The sequence below is a fragment of the Ylistrum balloti genome, unplaced genomic scaffold, assembly GCF_031769215.1.
Source record: "Ylistrum balloti isolate Yb309-2 unplaced genomic scaffold, AGI_CSIRO_Ybal_v1 Utg369728, whole genome shotgun sequence".
Lineage (NCBI taxonomy): Eukaryota > Metazoa > Mollusca > Bivalvia > Pectinida > Pectinidae > Ylistrum > Ylistrum balloti.
In genome coordinates this window covers 110185-132502 of record NW_026781944.1, presented here as the reverse complement: position 1 = coordinate 132502, position 22318 = coordinate 110185, and the positions used below count along the sequence as shown (strand labels likewise).

At 36.5% G+C, this 22318-nt stretch overlaps 1 protein-coding gene across 1 annotated transcript; it reads right to left on the bottom strand.

Annotated features, from left to right (window-relative positions):
- Nucleotides 1-6780: 6780 nt before the first annotated feature.
- LOC132565616 (uncharacterized) lies at nucleotides 6781-21180 on the bottom strand. Its single transcript, XM_060230261.1, is given in 6 exon segments — nucleotides 6781-8834; nucleotides 8837-9109; nucleotides 9709-10638; nucleotides 11056-11115; nucleotides 19559-19778; nucleotides 20674-21180. Coding segments are annotated over 6 exon segments (3330 nt in total). The 3' UTR covers nucleotides 6781-7494.
- Nucleotides 21181-22318: the final 1138 nt, after the last annotated feature.

Below are 22318 nucleotides of genomic sequence, written 5' to 3'. Positions count from 1 at the left end.
TCACCTTCAACTGTAAATTAATTAACTTTGGTATAATGTTTATGTAATCCTGGTAAATAACTAGCTGCAGTAGAGAACGCCTCTTTAGCTTGATCTGTTTTATTGGCGCCCATGTACATGATGTAGTAACTCAAGAATAGTACTTAGCCATGTTCCATAAACTTCCTTGTAACTCCTGGATACTTGAGGAAAAGTTCCGTCCTGGAAGGGAAATATGTAACCCTGGTAAATACTAGGTGCAATACATTTCTTGGCTGGAGAGAACTTTACCTTAATTGATTGAGCATATTAGTAAGCCAGAGGTTCCTTGTTTAAATAATGACCTTTGTTACATAATTGACATGATTTTTACTGGACAAAATAAGTGAAGAGTCATAAATTGTTACCATTATATATTCTGAGAGGAATTTATATGTTACCCATATTGGCTCCCTTACTTTTTTGAATGTACAGCCAATGTGTTGGTAAGGGTGTATGTATGTGTATCATGAGTTTATATTGTACTGCTCTAGTGAACTGTTAGTGTGAATAAATGACTGATAAATACTCAGGAAATTCTGAGGTTTGATTTTTGTATGTTTTAGCTAAAATATTGTAACGTTTTGGACATTTTGGAGATCATATTCCCTACTAAGCCACTGATATCAATTTCTGGACTTGTCTCTGTGACTCTGATGATGTAACACTTTGATTCACCTGGTATTGTTACTCCTTGTTATTTGCTCTTGGTAGCTTCCAAGCAAACATGACATTTAAAACGTTCAAGTTTTATCACGTTTCTTTAAACATTGAAAAGGTTGTTTCATTTTTATGACGCTTAACTTTTTTTCGTCCAGTAGAGCCATTTTATTTTGGAAAATTCTCAGAAAAAGCAAAATCTGTTTGCTTTCACATCATAAGTTCATTTACAGTACTTTTTTGATGGTATTTTAGGCGTGGAGAGTTGTCTCCCTTTGACTGGTGTGGTTTTAAGAATAAGACCAAGTACAAGACTCCAACCCATTTTAATGGCTACATGGAGAGAGTTTTCACACCAACAAAAGACTCCTGCTTAATCTGATTGTAGGAATTTAAACAGAGAATTGAAATATACAGTAACTGGGGTGATACTGGCAGCATACATCTTAATAGTTTCTCTTTCATTTCCCACGGTCTGAATATATATGCATATATTTGTTTCCTTAGAATTTATGTACCAAATCCTAAACCTGAGATACAGATTCAAACACTTTGTCAACATAGATCATTAGTAGTATACCTGTGTATTTCTATTTTCAGTGCAATTACATCACATCATGTAATTAATTTTTTTATATTTCATTAGGACAGAAAGCCTGTTTGATCAGGATTAAAGTGTTTGACTAATTATTAGTTTAAGATGAGAGTGTGATGAGGTGTACATAAGTGACCTCTGCTGACCATCAGGGGTCAAAACATGGATCAAATTGACTGAAATTGCAAAGATGTTCTACTGTTCCTGGAAGGAAGATTTTACAGAGGAAGATTAAGATTTTGGGTGTAATTTCTTTTAATTCAAACTTGGTTAGAAGCCTAAGCATGGGACAGCAGTTGATCTTATGCACAATTTACATTTGTATTATGTGTACAATGTAGTTAAAGTTATCTTACCTTTCTTCACATGATCATTTCTGTGGCATGTTGAAAGAAGCATTGTGACTCAGGTGACCATTAATGCCCTTGGACCTCTTGTCTATCTCATAACATGTTGATATTTTATTACAACACTAAGTTGTCATGAAAGGTCTACAGAATATATCAAATACCATAGTATATTTTGAAATCAGTAGGCATTGGCAAATAATTGTGAAATGAGAAAGTTGATTAGACCTCTAGGAACTTGGGACAGTAACACAAAATGGAGACAATATTTTGCTTCTCCTTCTTAAAGCCTGCGTAGATGTCTACCATATTTAGTCTGAAACATTAGTTCAGGTGGGCTATCGTTTCTTATATACAGAAAGTTGATTAGATCCCTCGTGACCTGGGAATGCCTGCGTAGATGTCTACCATATTTAGTCTGAAACATTAGTTCAGGTGGGCTATCGTTTCTTATATACAGAAAGTTGGTTAGATCCCTCGTGACCTGGGAATGCCTGGGTAGATCTCATCCAAAATTGGCCTGAAACATTATCAGGGAGTGGCAATGATATCAAACATGCATGAAGTGATCCCGAGATTGTCCTGACCAAATCTTATTTTTCCCTTTGGTCCAAAATCGAACGTAACTAACCAAGAACAAACAGTCAGAACTATGTTCTGTGTTTGAAGTTTGATTTGTTAAGGAAAAGAAAGAGATGATGTGTTGTTATTTTTCAGTCTGATCAAAATTTCAACATGGTAACTACAATAGCCATTTTGTAACATGGATGTGCAACTGTTTTTCCATGACCAGAATATATCATTAATGAGTTTATATCAGAATGAGGTGTTTTGTATGTAGATGTTAATGTCAGAATGAGGTGTTCTGTATGTAGAGGTTATTGTCAGAATGAGGTGTTCTGTATGTAGAGGTTAATGTCAGAATGAGGTGTTCTGTATGTAGAGGTTAATGTCAGAATGAGGTGTTCTGTATGTAGAGGTTATTGTCAGAATGAGGTGTTCTGTATGTAGAGGTTAATGTCAGAATGAGGTGTTCTGTATGTAGAGGTTATTGTCAGAATGAGGTGTTCTGTATGTAGAGGTTAATGTCAGAATGAGGTGTTCTGTATGTAGAGGTTGTGACAGAATGAGGTGTTCTGTATGTAGAGGTTAATGTCAGAATGAGGTGTTCTGTATGTAGAGGTTAATGTCAGAATGAGGTGTTCTGTATGTAGAGGTTAATGTCAGAATGAGGTGTTCTGTATGTAGAAGTTAATGTCAGAATGAGGTGTTCTGTATGTAATGGTTTATTTCAGAATGAGGTGTTCTGTATTTAGAGGTTAATGTCAGAATGAGGTGTTCTGTATGTAGAGGTTATTGTCAGAATGAGGTGTTCTGTATGTAGAGGTTATTGTCAGAATGAGGTGAGGTTAATGTCAGGTTAATGTTGAGGTGTTCTGTATGTAGAGGTGAGAATGAGGTTTCAGTATGTAGAGGTTTATGTCAGACTGAGGAGTTCTGTATGTAGTGGTTATTGTCAGAATGAGGTGTTCTGTATGTAGAGGTTTATGAGGAATGACGTGTTGATGTCAGAATAAGGTGCCCAGAAAAACCCTTCCGCGTTGAATATCATTCTCTTTCAACTGTATTAAATGAGTTGAAATATTGTTCACACGCTCTCAGATTAATATGATAGCACATCACCGAACTTTATTTGCAAGATAATTCTACTTTCACTTTCATGTTCATTTCTGAGAACTTAGTCAAACTGAAGCCTGTCTGGATAAATTTAATGCGATATGCAGTCACATACATCAGAAATGATATCATGCTGATGTTTATGATATAATGAAGAATGAACTCGCTAGATACTCTGGGTTTCGAGATATGTGGGTTTTTTGTAACAAATGTGACCCGATATCTTGAAAGTAATCAAGGAAATTTTGTAGAACTCCATCTCAGGAACTTGCTTACAAGTTTGAAAGACTATAAACTGTTTTTAATTTACATTATTGTGCATTTGAACCACAAGATCTTGAAAAGATTTCAGGGTCATCCACCAGGGAAAAGTCATAGCACTCCATCCCACAAAAGAACCAATAAAACACTAGGACTCTGGGTCTACTAAACTTAAAATAACATCTGACCACTGTGATATAGAAAAATAGGCCAAAGTCATTTATAGGAAGAAAATTTACAGCACTCCACCACTGGCATTTACTTCCAAACATCTTTACCCTGGGTCATATGTAATTTGCCATGACCATACTCACAATTTTTTAAATATTTTACCCTGATGACCTTGAGGAAAGCTCAAGGTCAATTATCATGGGGAAAGTTAGGGTACTCTGATACATGTGTCTACTTGTCAAATACTAGGACTCCAGGTTTTCTGCAACATAAAAGAATGATTCTTACAAATATTTCATATTTGACCTCGGTGACCTTGAAAACATGTCAAAGTCATTTGTATTAGGAAACTTGATAGCGCTTCATTCTAGATAATATCTGCTGGAATACTTTACCAGGACACTGTCGTCTTGAAGTTGAGAAGATTCATAAATGTTCTATTTGACCTCAGTGACCTTGAAAATTGGTTGAGATGATTTGTTGGAAAATGTGTAGTAACTCGTCCCTGGAACTTCCTGACCAAAAATCAGTATCCTGTGTCATCTTTAATTTGAAAAAAATAATATATATATATATATTATATTAAACCCTTGTTATTTTGAAAGTAGGTCAAGGTCATTCATATGTGGTACTTCATCCCAGGTACTTCCTAGCCAAATATCAGTATCCAGTTGTTTAGTTTTCTTGAAGATAACAGTTGAGTGACCAGTGGATCCTTCACCATATCATAAACTGACAGCACCCCCTTCAATAGGGGTTAACAATTGTCTCAGGACACACAACCTACTTTAATATAAAAAGCTAATGAATAATACAAGTCATGTGTCTGTATAATTATGATAATTTTATTTCACAAATTTCTATTGTGTATTTGTTAACAAAGTTAATTTTTGTAGATATCTTTTTCCTACCACACTTTATATCTCAATCCAAAATATCAAATTGTTTTCTGTATAATATTGTTATATATTTACATCAAACAATAATATTTTAAGTTTATAAATTACATTTCACATATCATATACATCAACAAATAAACAATTCTTGCCATATTGTGTTACTTGACAATAATGGAAAAGAAAACTGTGTCAAGAGAGGAATATTTGTTTGAAAAGTGTCAGTTAAGGGACTTGTGTATGACAGAAAGGATAAAGACCCTCAGCATAATCCCTTTCATAGAGATTTAGCAAAATCTTTGAAAAAGTATTTTTGACACCATGATCCACTATTTGTCTCCATATAACAAGGGTGTAGCAATCTGATGAATACTCGTTTTGTATAATTACAGCATAAGGATGCATTACAGCAAGATTATGTATAAAATAGGTAGAAGTCTATATATAATAACAGAGACCTGGGACAAAGGATATCACCTACAGGTGTATTATAACAATTGTACTGTAGAGATGTACCAGAGGGAAGTTCCATCCCTGAAAAGTACCAGAGCCTTGAGACAATAGATATCACTTACAGGTGTATTATAACAATTGTACTGTAGAGATGTACCAGAGGGAAGTTCCATCCCTGAAAAGTACCGGAGCCTTGAGACAATAGATATCACTTACAGGTGTATTATAACAATTGTACTGTAGAGATGTACCAGAGGGAAGTTTCATCCCTGAAAAGTACTGGAGCCTTGAGACAATAGATATCACCTACAGGTGTATTATAACAATTGTTCTGTAGATATGTACCAGAGGGAAGTTTCATCCCTGAAAAGTACTGGAGCCTTGAGACAATAGATATCACCTACACTCAATTCTAACTTGTATAGTACTATACACAGATGATTTTTGATATAATTTTCATACTTTACACAGATAATTTGAATAAGTTTACAACAATAGATACTAATTGTAATAGTTCTGTCTATAGAACAGAAAAATTATCAAATGATACACTGTAATATAATAACCAATAGATCAAACATCAACATATAGATAAAATGTATTATCTGATGTCCCAGTAAAAACACCTACACATGTAATATAATCTCAGTTTACAACAATAGATGTTTTATACAAACATCAACATATAGATAAAATGTATTATCTGATGTCCCAGTAAAAACACCTACACATGTAATATAATCTCAGTTTACAACAATAGATGTTTTATACAAACATCAACATATAGATAAAATGTATTATCTGATGTCCCAGTAAAAACACCTACACATGTAATATAATCTCAGTTTACAACAATAGATGTTTTATACAAACATCAACATATAGATAAAATGTATTATCTGATGTCCCAGTAAAAACACCTACACATGTAATATAATCTCAGTTTACAACAATAGATGTTTTATACAAACATCAACATATAGATAAAATGTATTATCTGATGTCCCAGTAAAAACACCTACACATGTAATATAATCTCAGTTTACAACAATAGATGTTTTATACAAACATCAACATATAGATAAAATGTATTATCTGATGTCCCAGTAAAAACACCTACACATGTAATATAATCTCAGTTTACAACAATAGATGTTTTATACAAACATCAACATATAGATAAAATGTATTATCTGATGTCCCAGTAAAAACACCTACACATGTAATATAATCTCAGTTTACAACAATAGATGTTTTATACAAACATCAACATATAGATAAAATGTATTATCTGATGTCCCAGTAAAAACACCTACACATGTAATATAATCTCAGTTTACAACAATAGATGTTTTATACAAACATTAACATATGTTAACGTACTCTATAATATATACAACCTATTTAGTCTTGCATCAATAAGACATATTTTATCAAATAAAATGGCCTTAAATTGTTAAAATAAACAATTCCTGAACACATACAGGAGTCAGGAGGAAATAAGCAATCTCAAGTTCTTTTCTTAAAACTAAGTAAAACAAACATGCAATATCTGATGAATAGTTCACTGACTTTCTGATTATAACCTTTAACATATTCACTTGAGGAAAAAGACATCATTTCCACAACAATAAATTATGAGAAATTTATTTGAAAAACAAGATAATTTAATGTTTGCTCAGTAAAATAATTTGGTTTTGTGTACCTGAAAATATTTGTATTCAATTAATGAAGTTCTACAAAAAGTATTTCCAAGAGAAGAATTTATCAGAATGAAGCCAAGTCCTAAAAAGCTTCCTGGTTAATAATTCAGTGTTTATTGGTAACACATTAAAATAATCACCGACTGTTTGTTTTGGTTTTATGTATTTTAATTTCTCAAAAAAAAAAAATTCAAAATATTATATCTTTCTCTTAGAATACTCATGGTTAAATCAATTTTCAAGATAACGCGACTGTTTTCATAGGCCACAGTAAAATCCAGACTCCAGACATGATTTATCACAGAATTATCACGTTGCTCATTGTTGGAGAATCATCATAGCGAAATATTCCAAATAGCTCTTTATTCTAGAACACAACATAGTTCACTTTTTCTAATTAAAAACAACAAATAACACCACAAATTTAGTAATTCCTGAACACCCCTGATGGTTAAACCTGACCGTAGCCATACCATTCACGTACGAATATTTCCACTGAAATTGACATCAATCACTCGAACCTAGTCAAAGACGCCGCCTGCCTATTTTACCGCAGCGCGAAGTCGATCTTCAAACTCGTACAGGAAAATCATCATTATCGACAGATTTCCCTCATAAAAACAACGGAACATCACCTGGACTGGGAACAGGAAGGATATTAATGGTTTGTACTTATTATCAGAAGACGTTTTATAGATATAATACCTGCATGTTTATTTACCGAACACTTTGATAAGATGATCATACAAACTGTTGTTTAACCAACTGTATCTCTCTTTCCTTTGCTTTGCCAAGTCTAAAACAGAGTTCCCCTCCCCGTCAAGTATGGTTGTGATGTCATACTTACCTCCTGTTGATTCTATGTGTTGTTTGACGCGAGTCTCACACTTCGTGAACAAGTCTACATCTGGTCTGTCCGACTCAGCGATGTAATGTAGACAATGACGGCCACGGTTGTCTACAGCTGTGAGCAGTGATGGACACTTCTCACATAAATAGACACACATCTCCTTGTTTCCCCTCGCACAACTCACATGTAATACAGTCCGTCCTTCATTGTCTACAGCTGTGATCAGTGATGGACACTGCTCACATAAATAGACACACATCTCCTTGTTTCCCCTCTCACAACTCACATGTAATACAGTCCGTCCTCTACTGTCCACTAAGTTAGACATGTACTGACCCCACACACAATCCCTGTGTACAACATGTCCGTCTGTCCCACACTGTTTATACAAGGTTTGAAGTGTAGTTCTCTCCACTGTCTGGAATATAGATAAGTTTCCTCTAAAGCTTTCTGCCGCGACATAGAGCGGAGTTTGTCCATCATTATTAGTGTCACGTACCAAGTCTGGATACTTATCACACAACTCAGTCACCATCTCTTCACTCCCCGAATCACACGCCCGATGTAGTACATTGTTGTTGTTGTACTCATCCCTCACTGTTATAGTGACGTCATACTGCAGTAGTTTACGTAACAATTCCACACTCCCTCCCTCCGCCACACACAACAGTGTGTCATTGTCAGGTTTGACTCCCACACTCAGAAGATATAAACCACATTCTGTTGAACCAGTACAACATGCATCATTTAACAAGTCATGTTTCTTCTCATCATTCAGGTATTTAACAACTTCCTTAAGTACATCCACATCTCCCTTACCACCACAAAAAACACTTCCTGTAATCAATGGCCACCAGTCTGTGTCATTGTCAGGTTTGACTCCCACACTCAGAAGATATAAACCACATTCTGTTGAACCATACCGACATGCTCTATTTAACAAGTCATGTTTCATCTCATCATTCAGGTATTTAACAACTTCCTTAAGTACATCCACATCTCCCTTACCACCACGAAAAACACTTCCTGTAATCAATGGCCACCAGTCTGTGTCATTGTCAGGTTTGGCTCCCACACTCAGAAGATATAAACCACATTCTGTTGAACCAGACCAACATGCTCTATTTAACAAGTCATGTTTCTTCTCATCATTCAGGTATTTAACAACTTCCTTAAGTACATCCACATCTCCCTTACCACGATAACACCTCCTGTAATCAATGACCACCAGTCTGTGTCATTGTCAGGTTTGGCTCCCACACTCAGAAGATATAAACCACATTCTGTTGAACCAGCACGACATGCATCATTTAACAAGTCATGTTTCTTCTCATCATTCAGGTATTTAACAACTTCCTTAAGTACATCCACATCTCCCTTACCACCACGAAAAACACTTCCTGTAATCAATGGCCACCAGTCTGTGTCATTGTCAGGTTTGACTCCCACACTCAGAAGATATAAACCACATTCTGTTACTTATATAAACCACATTCTTAACAGATATTTAACAAGTCATGTTTTTCTCATTTCATATTTAACAACTTTTTCTCCCCTTACCACAACACCTCCTGTAATCAATGGCCACAAGTTTATCAACTTTTTTCTATAAACTCACATTCTTTGAACCAACTCATCATGCTGATTTAACATGTTTCTCTCATCATTCAGGTATTTAACAACTTCCTTAAGTACATTTTCTCATCTCCCTTACTCATACATCTAGAGAAAGGATAGATCAATGTTCAATGGCCACTTTAGTCTGTGTACTTTTAAATGGTTTGATCTTTCCATACATCTATTTCATCACATACTCCTCACACTCAAACTCTCCACAAAAGAGCAGACGTTCACACAGACATGTATAATGATCTGATGATATAACAATCATGTCTGTGGATGTTTTTGAGGTTGTGAGATAACCTCAAACTCTCGGAGGACGTTCACTGGACAATTCTGTATATAACAACTGGTTTTCATTGGACAATTCTGTATATAACCAACTGGTGTTTGTTCCAATACAAAAAAGCTACTGTGACATGTACGGAATCATGATTAAATCTGTATACTTCATCACCAGACCAATGTATCCCCTTCACCACTAAAAATCCTAGCAATCTGTCTAAACTTTCTTTTACAAATCCTACTTTTTTCTTGTAAGTCAATGAGGTTCTGTCCTCCTCACCATCAATCAGATTAATATCAAATGATTCCTCTAACAATGTTTTGTTGATTTTATCACTGTTTGGGTCTAGATCTTTAACTTTTATCTCCCCTCCATTGAGGAAAAGAAACAAAATGGCACAACATTCTGATAATCTAGAAAATGCTTCATTCAAAAATTCAAAAGGTTTCTCAAAAAATTTCCCACGTTTTGCCTGCAATACCCCAGAGTTATAGAAAAGGTGGCAGCATTGGGGAAAGCCAATGCTTGAAGCAGATTTTACAATACTTTCTATTTCTTTCTCTTCCCATTTATAATTGTTTGGTAGATATTTTTGTAGAAGTTCTTTTCTTTCCTCTAAAATCCTGTATGTGTCAGAACTCATGTCAATGAGGTTATCTTTGGTAAAAACTGGTTTCAAAGATCGCTCTTTCAAATCATTATATATTTCATTACGAATAGTAACAAGCAAAAAATTGGCCTTCATTTGTTGATCTACAAACAGTGTTTTTACATTATTAATTCTTTTGTTCCACTCAGCTACATCCGTATTTCTAACATTTCTCTCTCCAAAAATATCATCAATAAAAGTAACCAGACTCGAGTCTGGAGACAATTTATCTAATTTCTTGATTTTATGAAGCTGAAGAGGTTGTCTGCATTGCTGCTCCTTGATCAGCCAGTCCATGAGTTGAAAGGCAGTCGAAGTCTTGCCGTCTCCTGTGTTACCCTTGATCATTATGACTCTGTTCTTTCCGAGTTTCTCTTGTGCGTCATGAAAAGCTTTGGTCTCCATGAACTTTTTCTCCTCTTTTTCTGTTTTAATCCTGTTTATAGTTTGAACTGTAAGAAAATAAAGAAAGGATATATATTAAAAATAAACTAAAAACCTTTATTAGTATACAGCACTTTAAATACGTTAAGATGTAACTTTTAAAGGGCAGTTTGAATGAACATACATTCTATACAACATTTTTATTCCTGTATTACCAAAGTCCAAGATATTATATTGGAATTTATTTTATATTGAATTATGTCTTTCACCAGAATACGACCCGTTTAATGTGTGTATTGTGAGGACCTATAGGAACGGAGAGAATTTGATGTTAGTTATAATAGGGATAAATCTGAGTAACTGTACTGAGATATTTGCGTTTGTGAACAGAAATATAACTTAATAGTTTGGTGTCCAAATAATTCCATTGATGATGCATTCTGTTGTGATTCTGGTTTTGAGGAATCTGCTGTAACTTTTCTCACATCGTGCCCAGTCAAGTTGATGCGACTCACCTATCAAGGGTCTTAAGTCAGCATGGATTTCTGTAAAATAAATATTCATATATTTAGTAGGAGTAGTCAGAATTTAAAACACCTGAATTATTAATAAGTATGATTTTTTATGATATTTAGTCTTTAAAAGTTGCATTTTCTCTCTTAACTTGCACATGTTCATATTTTTTGCACATTTATACAAGTTTCCTCCGTCTCCAATACTAGAGTTTAGACATGATAACAGACTGAACAACATGAGACATCTGTCCATCAAAATGTCTGAATTAAAAATTCCACTTTCATATGATCTTGATTTGTTTGATCTTTTCCTTTCTTTTCTCTGATTTGCTCGTAATGTTATGATTTATTGACAGGTAAATTAATCATATGATAATGTCAATACCACAAAGGCAAGCCGACAAAATAGTTTTTCTAGATCACAACTAAAACTTAAGAAAGGACAACCTACAAATGAAGTTTAATAACAATTTGTAGAGTGTTTTGTTTTATAAAGAAACAGCAACAACTATATCTGACAAAATGCAATATGGTCACAAAATAGAACCTCCATATGAAATATGAGAAAGATCCATCTCATACTTTTCAATAATGAAAACAAACTTTAATTGTCTACACTAGATCCCAGAGGGATCTTAGCCCCCACCAAAGTATGATATTAAATCTTTAAAAGTTGCATTTTTCTCTCTTTCCTCTTATTTGTTCTTATTTTTCTTTTATTAAATCTGAGGATATGGTAGTGGTAATAACTTTATGGATCTGTTAAAGGCAAGATGGTGACCAAAGCTTACAAATAAAATTTGAAACTGATCCATCCAGTTGTGCTTCTCAAGAAATAGCAATAACAACATGCAGGATAGCCATTATTTAGACATTTTTATCGTTCCGAAATTCCACAATACAATAGAAGGGACCAAGGGCACCTACATATGAAATATAAGAAACTACTCCAAAACTTTAATGACCAATTCTTGATGGACAGACACTATAAGAATTCCTTAATACAGGTACTACTTTAGACCAGCAAAATATATAGTAGAAAAGACTTTTGAGGAGAGTACCATCATCAGATGGTCAATTAACAATAAATATGACTACAGGCTTAGATTTCTAGAACCTGCTTTGACTATTGGATTCTTTGATAACACTCCACTACATTATGGTTGTTTATCATATTCAGAAAAGAACCGTTCAATATCATTATAACAGATGTGTGCATGGTGTGACTTGCGCTGATTGTTGAAGCTGTCGCTGCAGACACATCATCTGAAATAACATACAAGCATTTAATTAGTCAAACCAATTCTAATATCATTCATTTTGTAAAAATAATCCTAATAGTCTACACAGTTATATCAACTTTTAAATAGTCATCCATGTTCATGTATATAGTTCCCTGACCAAGTACCTGTCTAGCTGCACAACTCCACCTTACATAAAGTAGCTTCTTCTTACTTATATACAGTCAACCTGTACTCACATATACTACTCACACAACTAACAACATGAACTACATACTTACACAACTAACTTGTACTTATGTGTACATTTCACATGTAATACATACTCACACAACTAACCTGTACTTGTGTGTACATTTCACATGTACATACATACTCACACAGCTAACCTGTACTGTGTGTACATTTCACATGTACTACATACTCACACAACTAACCTGTACTTGTGTGTACATTTCACATGTAGTATATACTCACACAACTAACCTGTACTTCTGTGTACATTTCACATGTAGTATATACTCACACAACTAACCTGTACTTGTGTGTACATTTCACATGTACTACATACTCACACAACTAACCTGTACCTGTGTGTACATTTCACATGTACTACTCACACAACTAACCTGTACTTGTGTGTACATTTCACATGTACTACATACTCACACAACTAACCTGTACTTGTGTGTACATTTCACATGTACTACATACTCACACAACTAACCTGTACTTGTGTGTACATTTCACATGTAGTATTTGTCACACAACTAACCTGTATACATTTCACATGTAGTATATACTCACACAACTAACCTGTACTTGTGTGTACATTTCACATGTAGTATATACTCACACAACTAACCTGTACTTGTGTGTACATTTCACATGTAGTATATACTCACACAACTAACCTGTACTTGTGTGTACATTTCACATGTAGTATATACTCACACAACTAACCTGTACTTGTGTGTACATTTCACATGTAGTATATACTCACACAACTAACCTGTACTTCTGTCTACATTTCACATGTAGTATATACTCACACAACTAACCTGTACTTGTGTGTACATTTCACATGTACTACATACTCACACAACTAACCTGTACTTGTGTGTACATTTCACATGTACTACATACTCACACAACTAACCTGTACTTGTGTGTACATTTCACATGTAGTATATACTCACACAACTAACCTGTACTTGTGTGTACATTTCACATGTAGTATATACTCACACAACTAACCTGTACTTGTGTGTACATTTCACATGTAGTATATACTCACACAACTAACCTGTACTTGTGTGTACATTTCACATGTAGTATATACTCACACAACTAACCTGTACTCGTGTGTACATTTCACATGTACTACATACTCACACAGCTAACCTGTACTTGTGTGTACATTTCACATGTACTACATACTCACACAACTAACCTGTACTTGTGTGTACATTTCACATGTAGTATATACTCACACAACTAACCTGTACTTGTGTGTACATTTCACATGTAGTATATACTCACACAACTAACCTGTACTTGTGTGTACATTTCACATGTAGTATATACTCACACAACTAACCTGTACTTGTGTGTACATTTCACATGTAGTATATACTCACACAACTAACCTGTACTTGTGTGTACATTTCACATGTAATCACATGTAGTATATTCTCACACAACTAACCTGTACTTCTGTCAGTACATTTCATGTACTATATACTCACACAACAACTAACCTGTACTTGTGTGTACATTTCACATGTAGTATATACTCACACAACTAACTTGTACTTCTGAGTACATTTCACATGTAGTATATACTCACACAACTAACCTGTACTTCTGAGTACATTTCACATGTAGTATATACTCACACAACTAACCTGTACTTCTGAGTACATTTCACATGTAGTATATACTCACACAACTAACCTGTACTTCTGAGTACATTTCACATGTAGTATATACTCACACAACTAACCTGTACTACAGTGTCATTTCAATATCCTTAATACACAGGTCAGTCTTGTGTGTACATTTCACAGGTAGTATATATCACACAATAACACAGGTCAGTCAATATCCTTTATACACAGGTCAGTCAATATCCTTAATACACAGGTCAGTCACTATCCTTAATACACAGGTCAGTCACATATCCTTAATACACAGTCACTAACCTGTACTTGTGTGTAATATCCTTAATACACAGGTCAGTCAATATCCTTAATACACAGGTCAGTCAATATCCTTAATACACAGGTCAGTCATTATCCATAATACACAGGTCAGTCAATATCCTTAATACACAGGTCAGTCAATATCCTTAATACACAGGTCAGTCAATATCCTTAATACACAGGTCAGTCAATATCCTTAATACACAGGTCAGTCAATATCCTTAATACACAGGTCAGTCAATATCCTTAATACACAGGTCAGTCAATATCCTTAATACACAGGTCAGTCAATATCCTTAATACACAGGTCAGTCAATATCCTTAATACACAGGTCAGTCAATATCCTTAATACACAGGTCAGTCAATATCCTTAATACACAGGTCAGTCAATATCCTTAATACACAGGTCAGTCAGTCCTTAATACACAGGTCAGTCAGTATCCTTAATACACAGGTCAGTCAATATCCTTAATACACAGGTCAGTCAATATCCTTAATACACAGGTCAGTCAATATCCTTAATACACAGGTCAGTCAATATCCTTAATACACAGGTCAGTCAATATCCTTAATACACAGGTCAGTCAATATCCTTAATACACAGGTCAGTCAATATCCTTAATACACAGGTCAGTCAATATCCTTAATACACAGGTCAGTCAATATCCTTAATACACAGGTCAGTCAATATCCTTAATACACAGGTCAGTCAATATCCTTAATACCTTAATACAGGGTCAGTCAATATCCTTAATACACTCAGTCAATATCCTTAATACACAGGTCAGTCAATATCCTTAATACACAGGTCAGTCAATATCCTTAATACACAGGTCAGTCAATATCCTTAATACACAGGTCAGTCAATATCCTTAATACACAGGTCAGTCAATATCCTTAATACACAGGTCAGGAATTATCCTTAATACACAGGTCAGTCAATATCCTTAATACACAGGTCAGTCAATATCCTTAATACACAGGTCAGTCAATATCCTTAATACACAGGTCAGTCAATATCCTTAATACACAGGTCAGTCAATATCCTTAATACACAGGTCAGTCAATATCCTTAATACAGTGGTCAGTCATAATCCTTAATACACAGGTCAGTCAATATCCTTAATACACAGGTCAGTCAATATCCTTAATACACAGGTCAGGAATTATCCTTAATACACAGGTCAGTCAATATCCTTAATACACAGGTCAGTCAATGATGCATCTTTCATGGCTAGTAGCAATTTCTAGTAATTGGCGGACAAAGGAATGTTGTATCATGGCTTCAGTCCTTCGGACCAGGTGAGCTAATAAATATCAAGCAATGCTTCTGACAAAATTTTGGTAATATCCTGCAATTCCAAAGAAAAATGTTCTTTAAGGAATTTATCGATTTTCCCCATTGTGCCCCGTCCCAAAGGAGTAAGATCCACCATTTAGACAATGATATTTCCCCTTCCTCGAAAGATCATTGAGACCAAATTTGGTTCAAATTTGCTTAGTTGTTTTTGATTGGTTGCAATTTATATGACGTTGGCAGACGCCAGACAACATGGTATCCTTACAGCTTACTTGGCTCTTCAGGCCAGGTGAGCTAAAATCATCCAAAATGTTCGCAGAAAAATATCTGACTTTTTCTTGTATTAACTACATTCTTAATCTTATATACTACACTGTTTTATAAAAAATCAATATTTACTAGGGCTTGTACTTGTACTGGAGCCCCAAGCCAGACAGACATGTTGACAGGCTGTACAACATGACACGTCTGCCCATCAAAATGTCTTATATTTGGTGTTAGGACTGAAGGGAACTTGGGCTGATCAAGACATGTCTGAAGTCATTCCATTCATATTCTACAGTAGTTAAAACACTAGTAGATATTACTATATAAGATAATACATCACCCAATCAGTATGGAACAGATGTCTAACTCAACTTTATATTATTACATTATTTCCATGTAATTCAATGACTATACACATGCTATGCTTTAGCTTTTACCTCCTGTCAGAGGGTAACATCAATAAACAAGTGCAGTGCTGATACAGTGATACCAACCTACTACAAAGTCTAACTTGAAAATAGAGCTATCTACAAATCTGATCTGACCAGTAACTATTGTACATAGGAATGTGACATAATGTACCAAGGAGAACCTACAAATCTGATCTTACCAGTAACTAATGTACATAGGAATGTGACATAATGTACCAAGGGGGACCTACAAATCTGATCTGACCAGTAACTATTGTACATAGAAATGTGACATCATGTACCAAGGGGAACCTAGAAATCTGATCTGACCAGTAACTATTGTACATAGAAATGTGACGTCATGAACCAAGGAGAACCTACAAATCTGATTTAACCCAGTAACTATTGTACATAGGAATGTGACATCATGTACCAAGGGAAACCTAGAAATCTGATCTGACCAGTAACTATTGTACATAGGAATGTGACATCATGTACCAAGGGAAACCTAGAAATCTGATCTGACCAGTAACTATTGTACATAGAAATGTGACGTCATGAACCGAGGAGAACCTACAAATCTGATCTGACCAGTAACTATTGTACATAGAAATGTGACATCATGTACCAAGGGAAACCTAGAACTCTGATCTGACCAGTAACTATTGTACATAGAAATGTGACGTCATGAACCAAGGGGAACCTACAGATCTGATCTGACCAGTAACTATTGTACATAGAAATGTGACGTCATGAACCGAGGAGAACCTAGAAATCTGATCTGACCAGTAACTATTGTACATAGAAATGTGACATCATGAACCGAGGAGAACCTACAGATCTGATCTGACCAGTAACTATTGCACATAGGAATGTGACATCATGTACCAAGGGAAACCTAGAAATCTGATCTGACCAGTAACTATTGTACATAGAAATGTGACGTCATGAACCAAGGAGAACCTACAAATCTGATCTGACCAGTAACTATTGCACATAGGAATGTGACATCATGTACCAAGGGAAACCTAGAAATCTGATCTGACCAGTAACTATTGTACATAGAAATGTGACGTCATGAACCAAGGGAAACCTAGAACTCTGATCTGACCAGTAACTATTGTACATAGAAATGTGACGTCATGAACCAAGGAGAACCTACAAATCTGATCTGACCAGTAACTATTGCACATAGGAATGTAACATCATGTACCAAGGGAAACCTAGAAATCTGATCTGACCAGTAACTATTGTACATAGAAATGTGACGTCATGAACCAAGGAGAACCTACAAATCTGATCTGACCAGTAACTATTGCACATAGGAATGTGACGTCATGTACCAAGGGAAACCTAGAAATCTGATCTGACCAGTAACTATTGTACATAGAAATGTGACGTCATGAACCAAGGAGAACCTACAAATCTGATTTAACCCAGTAACTATTGTACATAGAAATGTGACACCATGTATCGTGGGAAATCTACAAAACTGATATGTGCTTTTAAAACAAACCTGTAGATTGTTAGTTTGTATAAAACTGAATCCTCTTACCCAAGGATGTCTGTAACTAAATACAAAATATGGAATGAACAGTATTGAAGATGATTCTACACAGTAATAAGCTGAACCAGAAATCAGGACAATCAGTGTGATACATCATATCAATACTGCTTCTATACATCAGACCCAATATCACATCACACTGCCAGGAACTAATTCTGATCATTATTATTGTCAGTTCTCAACTCTATTCAGTATACCCTGGATATTGTTTTCTTCTTCTTCCACATAATTAGCCATTCTTGGATTCATCAATCTTAATTTTGATGTTAAATGTTCATAATTTCCTATTGAAAGTGTAACGTGCAGCCTAGCACTTACGGCGGGTAAGTATCTGATTCCTTGCAGAGATACTAGCTAACAAATGCCGATATATACATATAGCGTGTAACAGCAAACTCTATCTGAGTTAACAATAAAACTAACGAACGAAATAGTATTCACATGGACTGCTGTCCCGACACAGACTGTTCTGACTAGCATGTGAGCTTGAGTGCAAGCTCGACACCCAGTGACTTCACCTAACCCTAGTTCCAACTACTGAACTAGTCGCCGATCAATACCACTTAGTCGGTCCTGACTAAGCCCTAGTTTGTCCTACCAACTAAGTCAACCCTTGCTCGTGTTCCTAGCTCGGGCTCTAACCTAACCCTATAGCTAGCTACACACAGTCAAAAGTCCAAGCTTCGATGAAAACTAAACAGCCCTCGCACCAGCTTGACAGGCGGTTTCGGAAAAGCCACTATTTCAGACTTTCACCCACCACCTGTTACAAATAACTGTGTTATGTTCTTTGTAAGAAGTCTTTCGTCGTCTGTGTATCTTTGAATGCTTCACCAACAGTCAGAATAACAGCGATCTCAATCATTATTTCTATTTACACGTATAAAGATGTTCATTAGGTGTAACATTCGTTGGTATTTAATTTACCATTAATGATGCATACTGAAATATTAACACAGTACAGAATACCTTTCCATACCTTACTACAGAATTATAAACATTTGTATTAATCGACAAAAATCATTAGATGAACAAATTAACCAATATGTAATTAGCTACAAGTCATATTCAAGGGACATAACTCTTATACTTCAATTTCCATTACATTACCCACGCCTCCGACTTATGCGTCCCGCATAATGATCATTAACAAATTATTTTCATTCTTTTTAAACAACCGACACAAAAAACAACAACTTGATCATGAAATAAAGTCAACAATATTCCTGTTTTAAGAAAGATATAGTGTCCCAAATTCTGCACCCTGCAGGTATGGACATATTATATGATGATCTGCTCGTCCACCTCCTTTATCTTCCTGTCACCATCTCTATATGTGACAATTTTCCTAGTCACTCTCTTACAAGTGTAGGGTCCCTCGGTCTGTACACCTATATCGCACAACCGCTTAGCAGATGGCCCAGACAACTTGGGCTCCGATGGGAACCAAGTTTACTTTAGCACAAGGTCATGACATAGTCACCGAAATTCGATGGTTTGCGTATAAGTCTTTTTGGACAACCCATACGAAAATCATGCTCGTCCTCGCTTTCAGTATCATCGCTAAATGAGTCTGCAGACTCGGTGTCGGGGCAACATTCATATTTATCAGAAAGAGGTTCGTCAAGGTCTGATCTCTCATGGGATAGTAGCTGGCTTTTCTTTAAGCGCATGCGGTCAACGTGAATGACTTGTGGCTGATTCTTTTGGCCACAATTGACTTTGTAATTCACGTCGTTGATTTTCTCGATAACATCGAAAGGCCCTTTCCAATATGATGCAAGTTTCGGCCCAAATGATTGTCAGTAACATTTCCGATCGTGATACTTTTTCTGCCGTTGCATAGCATTTTGTGTGCTTTCTCGGAGAAGCGCATGTGCCTTTTCCATTCGTTCTTGGAGGACCCATACCCAGTCATTTTGAGGTATGCTTTTTATTGGGACTGGCATCTCGTACATCAGATCAAGAGGAGTGCTGATCTCTCGGCCCAACATCAGACTGTTTGGTGTGCAACCCGTGCTTTCATGTTCGACAGACCGATAGGCCTTCATAACATATGGAAGCTGCACGTTTCAGTCTGTGTGTGACTCGTTTACGTAAGCACTCAGCATGGTAGCGAGTGTTCTATTAAAACGCTCGACCATCCCGTCCGATTGCGGGTGGTACGGTGTCGTGCGAGTCTTGTTGATACCCAAAAGTCGGCACATCTCAGTAAAGAGTTTTCCTTCAAACTGACCTCCTTGGTCGGAGTGTATAGAATTCGGTATTCCATACCTTGCTACAATTTTTCAACGATGATCTGTAACAGATTCCATGTTGCGCATAGGATAGGGAAGGCTTCTGTCCATCTGGTGTAGTAGTCGGTCACAACCAAAATATACCGATTGCCTTGCCTTGTCATCGGAAGTTCGCCAAGGATGTCTGTCGCGATCCGTTCCATCGGATACCCAACCTGTATCAGTTGCATAGGAGCACGCTTTGTCTTTTGATGGTTCTTCCTACGACAGCAATTATCACAACCGGCAATGTAGCGTCGGGCGTCTTGTTGTATTCCCGGCCAGTAGTAACTCAGTCTTATCTTAGATAGAGTTTTGTTACCCCTAGATGACCGGCTGTTCGACTGTCATGACACTGCTGAAGTACCTTCACCCGTTCCTTACTAGGAACCACGGCCTGGACCTTTACCTTTTTGTTCCCAGTGCAGGTCCATTTCCGACACAACACACCATTCTCGATTACTAGAGAACTCAACTGATTATACATTAGTTTGGCAAAGGCATTATTTGTGCTGATTTCCGCATAACTTGATTGAGTACCAGTTTCAACTGTTTGTATTACTCCCGACAAATCAGGATCCTCTTTTTGCAGCTTGCTGAAAGTCACCGGTTCGTAAGTACTGTCTATCGATAACTTAGACGGCTTCACTGTTTGAATAGTTTCAACAAATTCCTGACAACAGCTTGGGTGAACATCTGGGGATTTACAATGCATCCTATTTAACGCATCAGCGTTCCCATGGAGCCTTCCAGGTCTACGTTGGATTTCCATGTCATACGTAGACAAGACCTCTAGCCAGCGGGCCAACTGTCCTTCTGGCTCCTTCATGCTGGTCAGCCATCGCAGCGAACTATGATCAGTACGCAGCAGAAACCGTCTCCCGTACAAATAGTTCCGGAAGTATTTGGTAAAGAAGACAACCTCAAGAAGTTCCTTTCTTGTAACACAATACCCTCGTTCACTTTTCGTGAGTGCTCTACTTGCGTACGCTATTGGTTTTTCAACCCCGTCTTGTATTTGAGATAAAATGCCACCAATTGAACTGTTGCTTGCGTCAGTGTCCAGGATGAATAAGTCCGTAAAAATGGGATGTGCGAGAATTGGTGCATTTGTCAGTTTACACTTCAACTCATAAAATATCTCCTGACATTCTTTGGTCCAGTTACTGGCTCAGGCCATGCGTGGACTGCCTTAATCTTCTTTGTGTCAGTAGAGCACCCTTCCTCAGACACAATGTGACCAAGGAATTCTACCTGCTTTGGAAACAAACAACAGTTTCTGGCCTTTAATTTGAGATCTGCTGAAAGTAGTTTGTCAAACACCTGTGTCAGGTTACTGATCATATCTTCGAATGATTTTCCCATCACTATGATATCGTCCAAATATATTAGACAGGTCTGCCAATGTAGTCCACCAAGGATAGTCTCCATGACTCGTTCAAATGTAGCGGGTGCATTGCACAACCCGAATGGCATTAATTTGAACTCAAACAAACCCTTCCTTGTGGAGAATGCAGTCTTTTCCCGAGAGCTCTCATCTACTTCAACTTGCCAGTAGCCCGAACAGAGGTCTGAAGTGGAGAACCACGTAGAATCAGCAAGTTGATCCAAGGACTGGTCGATCCTCGGTAAAGGATACGCATCTTTCACTGTCAATGCATTTAGTCGCCGATAGTCGACACAAAATCGTGTCGTTACGTCCTTCTTCTTAACGAGCACTACACCTGATGCCCAAGGACTTGTCGATGACTGAATTACATCTCTTTCCAAGAGGTCATCTACCTGTTTGTCAACTTCGTCAGCCATGGGTGCAGGCATTCGTCGCAACGGTTGCTTCACCGGTCTTGCGTCTCCTGTATCAATGTTATGCCTGATAATGTCAGTTCGCCCAAGATCCTTATCAATTTCAGCGAATAATGGAGAGTACGTTAGAAGCAATTCCCGAACCTGACTTTTCTGCTGAGGTA